This window comes from Eubalaena glacialis, chromosome 1 (genome assembly GCF_028564815.1).
Source record: "Eubalaena glacialis isolate mEubGla1 chromosome 1, mEubGla1.1.hap2.+ XY, whole genome shotgun sequence".
In the NCBI taxonomy this organism is placed as follows: domain Eukaryota; kingdom Metazoa; phylum Chordata; class Mammalia; order Artiodactyla; family Balaenidae; genus Eubalaena; species Eubalaena glacialis.
This window is the reverse complement of record NC_083716.1, coordinates 239813763-239827552: the sequence shown is the minus strand read 5'-3', so window position 1 is coordinate 239827552 and position 13790 is coordinate 239813763. Positions and strand designations below refer to the sequence as shown.

General features: G+C 62.7%; 1 protein-coding gene across 2 annotated transcripts; it reads right to left on the bottom strand.

The window, feature by feature from the left end:
• Positions 1 to 239: 239 nt before the first annotated feature.
• CAPN10 (calpain 10) lies at positions 240 to 12519 on the bottom strand. Of its 2 annotated transcripts, none has more exons than XM_061189091.1 (12): positions 12254 to 12519; positions 9548 to 9679; positions 8206 to 8402; positions 7200 to 7417; positions 5470 to 5611; positions 4780 to 4946; positions 4311 to 4531; positions 3317 to 3519; positions 2943 to 3231; positions 1187 to 1386; positions 867 to 912; positions 240 to 604 (listed from the first exon to the last, which is right to left on the bottom strand). In XM_061189091.1, the coding sequence occupies exons 1-12, from the start codon at positions 12377 to 12379 to the stop codon at positions 575 to 577; spliced, it is 1971 nt and encodes a 656-aa protein (XP_061045074.1). In that variant the 5' UTR covers positions 12380 to 12519; the 3' UTR covers positions 240 to 574. The 2 variants fall into 2 exon arrangements, with proteins under 2 accessions (XP_061045074.1, XP_061045084.1); XM_061189101.1 differs by having other exon boundaries at positions 2976 to 3231.
• Positions 12520 to 13790: the final 1271 nt, after the last annotated feature.

The window sequence follows — 13790 nt, the reverse complement described above, 5'->3', positions numbered from 1 at the left end:
GGGGGCCCAGCGTGGATGGGGAGTCGATGGCACCGTGCTGCTTCGGCCACTCGCGGACTGCCGTGTGCCGCCCCTCCAATTTTCTCTTCTCACTACCCACCTCCTCCTTCCCTACACCAGCCCTGCCCCTCTCGGGCCACCTGGTCACCCCCCATGTCTCAGCAGCCGGGCGGGAGCCCCTCACCTGCTCCCCCAGTGACAGCCAATGAAGCCGCTGGCTACCTGAACCAGGACCCAGCTGGAAGCTGCTCAGTGCTAATGTTTATTTATAAAGTTACATCCTAAAAACGTTTCTAATAAATAGTTTTAAACAAGATCTGTCCCGATGCGCCGTAAGGCCTCTCTCCGGGGCCAAGGAGACAGGGCGTGGAGGATTTCAGGGAGGCTCTGTCGGCTCAGCGGCGTGGAACGAAGGTGCCCACCCTGAGTTTTTCTTGCCCTTCCTGCAGCACCTGCCGGGATGGGGGTTCTTTGCCAGGACCCGCTCAGGCCCGGCCGCCGCGGCACTGGCGTGTGGGCCACTGGGAGCCCCTCAGACCCCCGGTCACCGGAGCCGACATGCAGGGTCACCCGGTTAGGCTTTCATCACTGCCACGAAGGAGGCCTGCGGGAGGAGATGGCGAGGGCTGGCGGCACTGCCCCGGTTGGTGGGGTGAAGGCCCGCTCTCACGTCCTCCAGGGGCTGTCACCGCAGCCCCAGCTTCTGGCCCCGAGAAGCTCTGCCTGGGGCTCTCAGGGGAAGAGACCAGGGCACAGCCCAGCCTTCAGGGTGGCCGCTGGGAGGAGCTAGGTGGGGGAATTAAGACCCAGGGCACCAGGAGGTCCCAAAGCAGAGTGAGATGGGCCCTCCCAGGCCCCGTACGTACCTCCTCGAGGAGCTGCCCCAGCATCTCCTGGCTGTGAATGGAGCGCCTGTGGGAGAAGACACCGCTGTCACCCCTCTGGGTTCCTCCCCACGCACTTGGAGAGGCAGCCATGCTCCAGGCCCGTCTGCTCTCTAGACGGCGCACTCTCCTCCCACAGGCCTCTGGGCTCTGCCAGGACAGTGAGAGCTGGGGTGTGTGGGGCAGGCGGGAGAGAACCAGGGGCGCTAAGATGCTGAGGACCACGGCCCCCCGACCGACACACACACACACACACACACACACACACACACACACACACACACACGGCCCCGGCGCCCCACCTGTCTATTCTGGTCTCTACGGTCACTGTGAAGGCCCCCTCTGTGTCCGGCAGGTAGGTGGAGGGCACGATCCAATAGGTCCCCTCGGACAGGTGGCAGAGCCGGCTGACCTCCTGGGCGTAGCAGTGCGGCACACAGCTCAGCAGAGGCTCCTGGAGCAGCAAGGAGGGCGCATCCCCGCCCCCGCCGTCCGCTGGGACCTGGGGGAGGCCCAGGCTCAGACCGGGCGGCCTGCCCGCGGGTGGACCAAATCGGCTGTGCCCGCCAGGACGGCGAAGGCAAGTCCCCTATCTCAGCCTTGGCCTCGCTCCCTTCCCAGGCAGCACTGCCCTGGGTTGGGAGCAGCCCGGTGCAGTCTGCTTGGACCCCGTCACACATGCCAGGCCCCCAAAGCTGGACTCGCCACTCACCAGGGCCCCACCACCCGAGGGCCCCAGGCTGGGGACCAGCAGAAGACCCGCCCTCACGTCCTCCAGGGGCTGTCACTGCAGTCCCAACTTCTGGGCCCCGAGAAGCTCTGCCTGGGGCTCTCAGGGGAAGAGACCAGGGCACCTCGTGTCCCAGGGCACAGCCCAGCCTTCAGGGTGGCTGCTGGGAGGAGCTAGGTGGGGGAATTAAGACCCAGGGCACCAGGAGGCCCCCACTGCACAAGCCCCTGCCCTGGGACTCATCTCTTTGGCCCCGGCACCGGCACTTTTTTCGAAGCGCTGGGGGTGTACCCCGGGGGTGGCCTGCAGTGGAGCGAGGCTCCAGAGTGTGTCCTCAGCCGTTGGGATCCTGAGGGCACAGAACCTTCTCAGAGAAGAGCCGACCCTCCCCTCCCCCACGTCGTCTGTACCGCAGGCTTAGCGTGCCCAGCCCCATGACGGGCCCCTGATGGCACAGCTCCGGGCCATCCTCCAGCCCATGCCCTCCTCGGGCACCTGCCACTGCCCAAGCCCATCTTGAAGCAGGGTCCCCAGAAGGAGCAGGGGAGCCACACCGTCACCACGGGATCTGGGTTTGCGACCTCTGACCTCTGGCACTTCACCTCCCTGTTTCCTCCAGCTACATGCCGGCTAGGCGCACCCTGCTCACGAGCCGGGAGGGGAAGGGCAGACTGAGGCCGGGGAAGGCGCTCGAGGCGGCGTCTGTGACCCCCTGGCCCTCGCCTGGCCTCCACAGTCTCCGGCCACTCGTGGGCAGAGCTCCAGGCCCCCATGACCCCGGGGGGCAGCCTCTCCTCTGCAGGGACAACCGGCACACTTTCCCGAGTTCCCGAAGGCCACCCCACCCTCCTACTGCCTGGGACTCAGCCCCACCCCTCGGCCTCGCTCTCAGCTCCTCACCCCCAGCTCTGTCTTTTCTTTCTGATCTAAAGACCCTCACTCGGTGGCGCGACCGTCCATCGCGTCTCAGCGGGTGTGGGCCTCCCCTCCCTCCCTTTCCTGCTGGTCCCCACGAGCCCTCGCTGGTTCCAGACTCAGGCACGGGGTTTGGGGCGGGGAGGATTCATGCGGCTTCAGGGCGGCTCCTGCTGGACAACGGCGTCCTCTGCGCCCTGTCGGGCCTCCTGGTTGGAGGTGCAGTGCTGGGGGCAGCTCAGGACACAAGTGTCCAGTTGTTCTGAGCCCGGGCGAGTGGACGAGGGGCTGCCTGAGCTGAGCTGTGACCCCCAGTGAGCTACGGACTTTAGGAAACCTAGAAATGAGTCTTGCGTGTGACTGGATGACGCAGACAGACCCCGGGGGGGCCTCTCGCCCCGACCCCGGCTCACCCCACCCGGACGCCCGGGAGCAGGGGCGCCTGCCTGGAAGACGTGGAAGCCGATGGGGAGGCCCTCGTGGTCACGGCTGTGCTGGCGCAGGGTGATGCGGACGCAGCGGGGGCCCGCGCCCTCCGGCACCGAGAGGGGGAAGCGGGGGTTGGTGGGGTAGGAGGCAAAGTTCCGGCTGCCCCCCGCCGTCCGGCCGACTCTCCAGAAGCCCCGCAGCCTCACGGTCTCCCACTCGCCCACGGGCAGGGCCTCCCTGGGGGCAGCGCTCTGGGCTGCCGGCTGGATGGCGCTGCCGGGGAGACAAGCACAGGAGGTGGCCGTGGCGCGAACGCACACGGCCCTGCCCCAGTCCCTGGCCCGCCCGCCGCCCTCACCTGAGGGAGACTCTCCCGCTGGAGAAGACCCGGAGCAGGAACTGCCCTGGCACGTCCTTCAGGAAGGTGCTGGGCACGGCCAGGTAGTAGCCCGGGGAGAGCTCACAGCGCAGGTGGACCTCACGGTCGTACGCGTGGCACGCGGTGCCCGCCACGGGGGGCGCGGACAGGGCCCTGGGCAGGCTGACCCGCCGCTTCTCCACCTGCAGGGGAGGCCCACGTGCACCCATCACAGAAGGGCCGCCCTCGAAGCACCCAGGCCTATGGGTCCCCCCCCACCTATCCCCAGTGAACCCGGGCCTTCCCCTCAGCCCTGGGGTCAGTGGCTCCGTCCCACACGGGAGCCTGCAAGTCCTCCTGCTCTGGGAGGAAAGAGACAAATCTAGACAGGGCCGCGCCTGCAAAGGCAGGTGGCTGATGCAACCTGGGGACTGCCAGGCAAACGGCTTGCCAGCAGTTTCTGCAAGAGGAAAGGAACGCCAGGCAGGCCGTGGCCGCACAGGGACGGGGAACAGTGCGATGTGAGCTGTCAGACCCCGTCAGGACATACAGGGTTAAAAACCAAGCGACTGGGCAAGCCAACGGGCAGCGCGGTCCTCTGTCGGCCACCCTCCCGTCCCCTCGGAGAGCAGAACAGGGGTCTCCATCGGGAGCCACAGACCTACCCTCAGACCCTCAGACAACCCACGAGAGCACAACGACCCCATGCCCGTTTTGTAGGGAGGGGACTGAGGGAGGTCCCGGGCCGCCCCCCGCAGCTCTCCTAACACCTCTGCCAGCTCTGCTAACGGCTGCCTCTGTGTAGCTTGCCTTTGGCCAAAGGGCGCACCCTGGGCCAGGGGAGGGAGGTGAGTCCTGTGGACTCAGATCTGAGCGGGGTCTGTGGGAGGACAGCCGGGGCGGCCAGGGGCACGTCGGGGGCTCCTGGGGCTCAGGCCTCCTCATCCCTGTGCCTGCATCCCACAGAGCGGGGTGCCGGGCCCGGGCGGGTTACCTTCCAGAGGTGCAGGCCCACGGCCTGGTAGTCCCTGCCCGGGTGGCCCGCCGTGCGCAGCTGCGGTCTCTGCAGGACGGCCACGTATACCTCGCTGGGTTCGCAGACCCGCAGCCAGAACTTGGGGTTGCTGGGGAAGCCGCTGTTGTTCCGGCAGCCTCCTGCCGACTGGCCCTTGACCCAGGCCCCGGGCAGCTCCTGAGTGTGGCACAGCGCCCTTCCTGGGCGGGGACCCCCACGTCAGCCGCAGGGACAGGGTCCCCCTCACGCCCCCTGCACTGGCAGGGGGCCCCCACCCCGCCACCTGTCCCCCCAGGGCAGGGGGGGATGCAACCATCACTCCGCCCTGAAGAGAAGCCAAGGGGCAAGAGGGGTGCCCAGGCGCCCCGCAGCGCCTGACTTCAGGGGCCAGTCCGTCCGGGCCACCGCGTCCCCACGAGGCCTCCCCCGGGGCGCAGGCCTCCCTTACCTGAGTAGAGGCTCTGCAGGTGGCCAGCCTCCGTGATGGGGAAGCCAATGGTGACCTCGTCAAACTCCCGCAGAAACTCGTCCTCCTCCACCCAGAACTCCCCCTCCTGCAGCTGCAACAGCAGCTCAGACTGGGCCGCCGACTCCACCCGGCTCCACCCTTCACCCCTGGAAGGAACCTCCCTTCAGCCGAGGCCTCCCGCCTGAGAGCGACAGCAGTGCCCAGGCAGCAGGGCAGGAGGCGCCCTTGCAGGGCTGGGTGGATGACGAGGGCGGGGTGGGGTGCTGGTCCCGCTCTGCGACCCTGGGCCGGCGAAGGGGAGTGGCCCCGGTCCCGGTCTCGAAGCTGAGCTGAGGTCTGGGTGCAGGCGTCCCGTGGGTCTCTGTCACCCGCAGCCCGGCAGGGCATCCACCAGTCCGTGGGTGCCCTCAGGACAGGCCCCGACCGCCCCGGCTCGCCTGGGTCGCAAGGCCCAGCACTAAGCCGGCCTCGACAGGCCATCTGGGGCCGAGCACAGAGCACGGTGGCCCATGAGCAGGAGAGCAACCAAACCCTGTCCTGACCACGGCCCGGCCTCGGACACCAGGCGCGCACGCAGTCGAGGCGGCTCTGGGCGGCCCCTCGGGCCCCGCACCCCTCCCCCCCCAAGACCGGCACGATGACCCAGAGCGCACCCTGGCCCGCACTCACCCCTCTCTCCAGGGCCCCTGCCAGCACCGCCGGCCCCAGGGGTTCTGAATCCGCAGCAGCAGGATGCTCTGACCAGCCCGACCCCGGAGCTCTTGCAGATCCGAGACGATGAAAGCGTGAAACTCCCCCAGCGCCCTGGTACCTGGGTGAGGAACAGCCAGCAAGTCCCCAGACCGCGCAGACGCACAGGTCCGCCTCCTTCCCTGGGACGCCCCAGCCCACCCAACTGCGGCTGCACAGGCACCCGGGTCCCCGCGGACCACCAGGGGCTCCTTTCCTGACCGCTGCAGACAAGTCAGCTCAGGGGTGGCCGTATGCAGCGTGAGTCACAGTGAGGGACCTGGGTTTAGACTCTGGCTCGGCTGCCACCAGGCCTGGCAAGTCATTCCCTTCTCTGGGCGCCGGTCCTCGCTGAGGATGATGAGGGAGGTTCTCAAAAGGGCTGCTCCCAGCACCGTCCCGGGCGGGTCTGTGAGGCCAGAAACTAGCGAAACCTGCTCTCGGCGGCGAGGCCCGCTAGGGTGTCAGGGGCGTCAGGCAGTGTCTGAGCAGAAACCGGTGGGGAGAGCTGGAGGCCCGCGGGAGACCCCCCACCCGGCCAGAGGCCTTGGGACAGACAGGCGCAGAAGTGGAGGGGCCAAGCAGAGACCGGTGGGGGGGCGGGGGGCGGTCCAGACGGGAGAAGGAACTCCTGGAATGTCTTTAAGGGCTTTGCTTAGAAAGGCACTGGAGCCACCACTCCGGGTGTCCCGCCCACGCCCCCAGCCCCCTGCCACTTCGGTGGGCTCCCAGCTGCTCCCCATCTTTGCCTGGGGGTTCCCCCAAAGCCTGACGTGCCTAGAACTAGCCGTACCCCACCCTGGGGGCAGCCGATGCTCTACAGGCCACCCTCTGAGGCCGTGTCTCGCGCGGCGTCCCAGCACAGCACTCTGTGGGCTCCCCTCACCCCCAAAGTGTGCTTCCGCACCCCCATTCTGAGGTCTGCAGGTGGGGAGACCAGACCGGGGCTGTGCTAACCCTCACGCACGTGCCGCGCAGCGTAACGCTCAACGCGCGGCAGTTGATTTTGACGTTCTGATCCTTCGGACAGAAATCCCATTACGAAAATAATCCTAAATATGAAAACAATTGTGCATAAAGATGTCCACTGCAATGTTAGTTATAATAGCATAAAGTCGGAAAGACCTTAAATATCCAACATCAAGGGAAGGATTAAGAAGAGCACAGCAGATACACTAATAAAAAAAGACGTTGACAAAGTGTACACAGCAACACAGAGAATGGTATATCATACAGAATACAAAACGTATACCTCTTTTTGAAAAAAAAAAACTGAGAAAGGGGACTAAAAAGTCAAAAGTAGTCAAGTCTGAGTGAGTGTTTTCTTTCAACGGATTTCTTTCAATGAGCAGATGTATTACTAAAGTGAAAACCTGAGTGTCGATTTTGCCAGGTTACCACCTGGGCCAGAGATGGTGCCACCACCTGGTTCCCAGTGACCCCAATACAGGCTCCCGTCACCCCATAGGGGTAAGCTCTGGTCAAGGGAAAAGGGGACACTTCCCTCCAGAGAGGGACGGTCAGTAGGGAAGGTCACACACCCAGACAGCAGTTCCGAAGGTCCTGCTTTCCACTTCGTCCATACAGGACCACAGTGAAAAGCTCCGTGCAGGAGGCCGAGAGGGCTCAGGTGCGCAGGCCTGCCGTGCCGCCGCCCGCTCCCGCCCTACCTGTTCTGGGGCTGAGCACCGAGCAGCTCAGCAGACAGCGGCCCTTCAGGCTGAGCAGCTGCCGACAAGTCCTACGTTCGGCGCCCCCGGGCCCGTCCTGCTGGCCGCTGGTTCCCGCCACGTCCTTCAGGTTCCACCTTTCGGCCAGGCCACCAGTGAGGTCCACCAGGGCGTCAGCCACCTGTCCCGCCCACAGGTGCTCATAGGACCCGTAGACCCTGGGGAGACAGCCAGGAGGGCGTGAGGCTCCGGCACCAGGCCCCCTGCCCCTCTCCTGCCCCCGTGGTTTGCCTTCTACCCACCTCAATCGCCTCTCCTCTTTCCCTCCCCTCTTTCCCTCCCACCCTGTCCTCACCAAGTCCAGACACAAGCTCGCCTCCAAGGCCATAAGGGACAGCACCCCGCGGTGCCCTGCTGCCTCTGCCCCTGTGGGGCACCAGCGGGAGGCGGGCACAGAGGCTGTGCGCTCCCACTCCTGCGTCTGTCATGATCGAGGCCCTCGGCCCCGCCAGCGGCAGCAGTGGAGGGCTCACTCCCACCGCAGAGGCCTGCCTACCGGCCCAGCGCCCTTCAGCACGGCCATCGGCACACTCGGGGAGCAAGTCCTTGGCCTCAGGACTATGATAAACGAGCATGGTACCTCGGTGGCCTCATTCCTTCCCAGCAACCTGCACAGAGGCCGCCTCTCCCCAGTGGTGACACAGATAGACAGAGACATTTCTCTCGCTTGGGTTTGAGGAAAGAGAGAGGAAAACACACACCCTCTTTCTGGAGGCGAGGCCTTCATGCCCGACTTTGAAATAGGGCAGGGAAAGAGGGAGTGGGCAGAGGGGAGAGCAAACCACAGGCCAAGTCTCAGAGTTTCTGTCTCTGGACGGGTCGCCCCACCCAGGACTGGCCACCAGGCCCTCGCTGCTGACAAGGACGCTGCAGCCCAGGGCGAGCAGATGTGCTTCCCGGGCCCCCAGCCCGCCTGGCCCGGCCCCTCCGCCCCCAGCGTGCGTACTTGGCGTAGACCTTCTCCAGTAAGGGAAGCCAGAACACATCCTCCCTCTGGCACCGGGAGAAGCAGAGTCTCCCTGCAAGACAAGGCAGACGGTCATCTATGGTCACCTCCACCCAGCGTCCAAACTGCCAAACTCGACAGGTGAAGGAGCCGCGGTACGTCTGGTCGAGCCAGCTCGGCTGTCCCGGAGGAAAGACCTGCCGCGCGTGGGGAGAGGCAAAAGGAGACGGTGAGAGAAGCCACCAGGCGGCGCGCTCCCAGCATCCCGAGCAGAGCGTGACCGTGCTGAACGGTACCCTCCCGTCACGCAAAGGATTCCACCTCCCCCGACGCCTGGCTGGCAGTGCTTGTGCAAAACCCGCTCACTGGGCAGAAGACTAATAGACCTTTCAATAAAAGATGCTAGGGCCACACTGAGGGAGCCGACTGTCTCCCAGAGGTCAAAGTCAACCATTATGTCCTAGTGTCCCCAATCAACACGCGACCTGAATCCAAAACAAATGTGACTTTTATAGGCCCGAGTGACCCAGTTCTCGACAGAGCGGCTGGTGGCAGGTCACCATAGGCACAGCGACCCCCTGGCTGGAGCCTGGGATCTCAGAAACTCTGACAGTGCCCGGCCCGCTCTTCACTGCTGGGTTTGTGATTCTGGCCTAATGCTGAGAGACAGGACGGGCTCTGGACCCAGATGGCCTCGTTTGGGCCTGGCTCTGCCCCTTACTAGCTGGGAACATGACAATGGTTTTAGTGACCTCGTTTGTAAGAAAGGGTCAAAGCCAGCAAGGCCTGTGAGAATGAAAGCCAGCAACTGGGGTGGGCTTAGCACAGGGCCTGGGACGTGGGAGCAGCTCGGAAAGGGGTCACCACCGTCAACACTGTTGCCTGTATCGGTGACACTTAGCGAGGCTGTGAGGGTTCCTGGGGAAGGAGTCTGACAGGCCTTCTATAACTGTGGTACCTGCTTAGCATCGGAAACAGTTTTAATCACCTTTTGCCAATTTATATTCAAAACCTGTTAAAAAAAAAAAAGCAACCGCAACTAGCTAGGAAGCTTACTCCAAAGCAGCATAGGACCTCTCAGCCAGCCCTTTCCTACCCTGGGCTGGCATGTTTGTCTTTTTATTCCAAATGCCTGCCTGACCCAGGGCTCAGGAGATGGCAGAGCAGGGCAGAAGGCACCCCTGCTGGCCCCTGCGGGAGGGGGTCACTGCGTCTGCGCCTCGGAGCCCCTGTGGCCCGAGGGCCGAGCCCCGCAGAGCAAGAGCTTGGCTGCCTCCTGCTTCCTTCCAACGCGGGCAGACAGGAAGCAAGGGTCGGAGAGGAAGCGCACTGTGGCAGACACCTGGTCCAGGAGGTGCTGGCTCTTCTGCAGGGCGGCGCAGGCGCACAGGAACCAGCAGTCCCCTAGCAGCCCTTGCTTCACCTGCCCTTCCTGAGCGCGATCTGCAAACAGCTGGGGCGTGGCGCAGATTTCCTGAAATAAAGAAAATCGTCCAGAATTACTTCATGCCTGTGGCTAGCTTTAAAACTAAGAACACAGGATCTATGTGACAGGGGCTGGGGAGGAGCTTTTCTGGTCATCCACATTGCCTAAGAGGGGACGGGAAGCAGCTGGCTTCTTGCAGCCAGTATCCGCCAGCCCCTCCTGGCTTCAGATCATCGCATCCGACTTAGATTCCGGGGTCCCTGTCTCTGTCTACCTTCCTTAATTGGCAAAACTCCCAACTCTGGATGAATCCTACCCCCCCCCCTTTCATAAAACAGTGCAATGTTGGTCTAGAAAATGGTTTCACTTTAAATTCATAAAGGCAAGTCTCAAGTGGGTCCTCTATACTGTTTCTCTAAAAGGCTCAATTTTCCACACCCCAGACTAGTTTACCCCTTCTCCTTCCTCCTTCTCTTCTCAAAACACCCTCGCCCCTCTGAGCGGATGGCCTCACCTGATGCTCCATCAGAAGCCCCCTGACCTGACCCCGTTCCTGCCCTCAGTATCTGATCCCTCCCACCATCCCCGCTTCCTTCCTTCTCTGCAGGCAGGATCCCACCAGCATAAGGCATGGGAGAGGATGTCTCCTCTTCTCTAAGATACTGTCCCTGGGCACTATTTCCCCTCTAGGCCCGTCACTGACCGACTTCTCGAAAGAACTTCTGCCCCTACATCCTCCCTCCGGCTCCTTGCAACACCTCGTTGCTTCTGAGCCAGCCATGCCCCCAAAACCGCTTTTATCAATGTCACCTCCGTGTCGTCACCTCCAACGGGCATCCTCTCTCCTTGTCTTTCCCAACACTCGGCAGCATCAGAGCAGTGGCTGCCCCCACCCCCAGCAGTCCCCTCCTGGCTTCCATGATTCCAGGGGCTTCTGGCTGTCCTTTCCCCTCACTGCCTGCCACTTCTCAAGTCTACCTGTCAAGGCACCTGCGGTTCCTCAAGGCTCGGTTCCAAGCCGCCTCTTCTTCTCTGCCCGTACTTTCTTCTGAGATACCCTTCCAGACCCTGGACAGTAAGCCATCTGTTACAGTCCCAGTTCCCAGGTGGAGCATCTAGCCCAGGTCTTCCTGAGCTCCCGACTCTCATATCCACTTGCCTACTGTCAGCTCCGCTTGAACCTGTGAGAGCACAACCCAAGCCTACATTTCCACCCCTAGCTCTCCTCCACCTCCCAGTTTCCCCAGCACATCACCCGGGACCATCATCCCCCCAGGTGCTCAGGCTAGAAATCTAGAAGTCATTCTTGGTCCCTCTTTCATCCTCACCATCTACTTCCAATCGGTCACTAAGACAAACTCGGGTCTCAGACCTACCTCTGCCACTTCTTAGTTCTGAGACCTTGGGCAACCTTTTGACTTAACATTGGTTTCCTGATCTGTAAAATGGAGATACAAGTACCAACCTTATAGAATTATTCGGTGGACTAAATAAACTCAAGAGCATAAATTCTGTGCGCATACAATACCTAGCCTTTATTGGCATATAATGAGCGTTATGTAAATATGTTTCTCTTCCCATTTCCTGACCACCATGAACCCAGCTCTAGCTTCCAATCGGTCACTAAGACCTATCAATCCCCCCTCCAAAATATCTCTCAAATCCATCCACTCCAAAGCCCCATCCCAACGGCTGTCACACTAATCTGAGCTCCTTCATCTTTCTCCAGGACCACTGCAATGGCCACCTGCATTCTTGCCTCAACAATCCATTTCACACCTGGCAGTAAGAGTGAGCTTCTTAAAACATAAATCAAATCGAATCACTCCTCTACTAAAAACATTCTAATGGCCTCCCATTGTCCCTAAAATCCCCCCCCCCCTTTTTTTAACCCAAATTCCACCGGCATGGCCGATCAGGCTCTTTGGCCCTTGGCACCTCCATGCCAAACAGGCCCTCTCAGTGTTGCCCACGGAAAGCACCTCAACAGCCAGAGCCAGGTCTGGCCTTCTTCCAGGGCTGGTGCACGCAGATGTCCCCACTAAGACTGCATACACTCAGGGAGAGACTGTTCCTTGGACAGTCTTATTCAGCTGATACACCATTTCTAAAGATATCAGCATAGCACTAGGCCAGAGCATCCCTCTAAACTGCCACCTTAAAATAATTACATCTGAAAGTGCAAGTGCACGAGGTCCAAGACAGGAACGTGCAGAGCAAAACGGCTTTGCTTTGTAGGCTCAGCCTGGCCCTTCCAGAACAGCATGAGAAACAGAACGAGACCGCTTGTGGCCAGAAGAGCCATGCAGACTAGAAGCTCTTCAAAGCAGACGCAAGCGGGGCTGAGTTTGCATCTGTTAAAACGCCCCTCTCGCTGTGCCTTGAATCTCCTATTGAATGGAGCTCTCGCAGGCAGGGGCCGTAAACTCGGGTCCAGCACACCCCGAGTGGGCTGGGGAGGGGGCCTGGGAGCCCACTCAGGAGGACAGCGGCGGCAGACCCTGCCGACCGCCGTGCACCCAGCCCCGGCTAACCCCGGCCGCCGCGCCCGCACCCCTGCAGGAAGGAGCGCCTGGAGGCCTGGCGCGAGACCCGTGAGACCCGCGCGCCCCCCTGCCCCACCTGGGGCCGCCTCCACGTGATTTCCTCCCGGAACTGGGCCAGCGGCGTGGAGAAGCTGGAGAAGAGCGAGGAGTCCGAGGCCGGGAAGGCAGCGTCCCGGAAGAGCTCCCTGGCCGGCGCCCGCATCTTGGGCACCCCGAGCTCCCATCTGCTGCCCGCGCCCCGGTGCCGAGCGCAGCCGAGGGGGCGCGCAGCCCCGGAGGGAGCGCGAACCGGCCGCGGTCCCGCCTGCCTCGCGCCTCCCCTTTCCGGCCCGGCCCCCCAGCCCCGCTGGACCCACAGTACCACCCGGCCCCGGTGCCCGCCCGCTCCGTCGCCCCGGTAACCGTCGATCTAGGCTGCAGCCAACCAGGAGGGTAGCCCCTGATCACATGACAGAACGGCCCAATCCCACTTGAGCGTTGGGAAGTCCGCGCCAGATTCCCAGCCCCCCAGGGGGCGTGGCTCTCGATCTAGGCTCCAGCGAAGCCGGTTAGTCGCCTTGGCTGCACTTCTCTTTCCAGGGCCGGGGGGCTCGGAGGTGTCTCAGCCGAGACTCACACCTGGGGGGCCGGCAGCGTCTTGTCCTCGGGCCGGTGTGGTTCGGCTCGGGGCGTCGGGACTGCCTCCTGAGGCTGAAGGGACCAGAGAGGCAGTCTCGGCCGAGGTCGGGACACGAACTACAGGTCCCAGCATGCCGCGCTGCCTCCAGAATGCACTTCTTCCAGCGGGGACGGTGGGTCCGGCCACCTGGTGTCGGGAGAGCCAATGAGACTCGGGAAAGGGAGCTGTGGGCCGTCAGGGACCGTGTGGTGTCCGCCACTGTTGTGGTTGTGTGCTGGGGTCCTGGGGAATGTTACGGCCCCGGGAGGGCCTTCCCAGGCCTGGGAGGCTGTCTCAAGGCAGGCTGGGATCAGACGCGCTGGATCCGGAGCCGGGCAGGCGATGAGGCTGGAGCATCCTCCTGGTCCCCAGATGGCCGGGCATCTGGTCCTGGTGGGCTGGACAGTGACCCGCTGGAGTTGCGGTTATAGCTCACGGCCGCTCAGTGCTGCGGGTTGGTGAGGGCAGTGACTTCAGGATCTGCTCAGGGATTCACCTTTGCTGCAGGAACCTGCCCTTCCCCGTCCCCATTCCCAGGAAGGAAGGCAGGCAGCCAGCCAGAGGCTTATTCTCTGACTGCCTCTCCATGCCTGCTTCACTGTGGCTGGAGCCTTCACAGAGGGCCGCACAGGGGAGGAGATGGGGTGGGGTGGGGCACAATCCTTCTAGGACAGCTCTCTGATACCTACTAGAGCTTCTCAGGTTTTGTATTCCCAGGCCGCTTTTGCCCAGCCTCCCAGATAGGAAGGGTGGTCAGATCGAAGCCCTTCTGCAATCTAATCCGAAAAGTCCCTACTGCTGATGAGAAACGGAGCCTGGTCCAAGAGCCCCTGCCTCGACCGTCTTGCTCCAGAGCCCCCGGTTGCTGTGACAGCTGCGGCTTCTCCCTCTGAGAGGCCCAGCAAGGCCTGCATGAGTAGCAGCTGCTAGTGGTGGCATGATACGGGCTATCTTG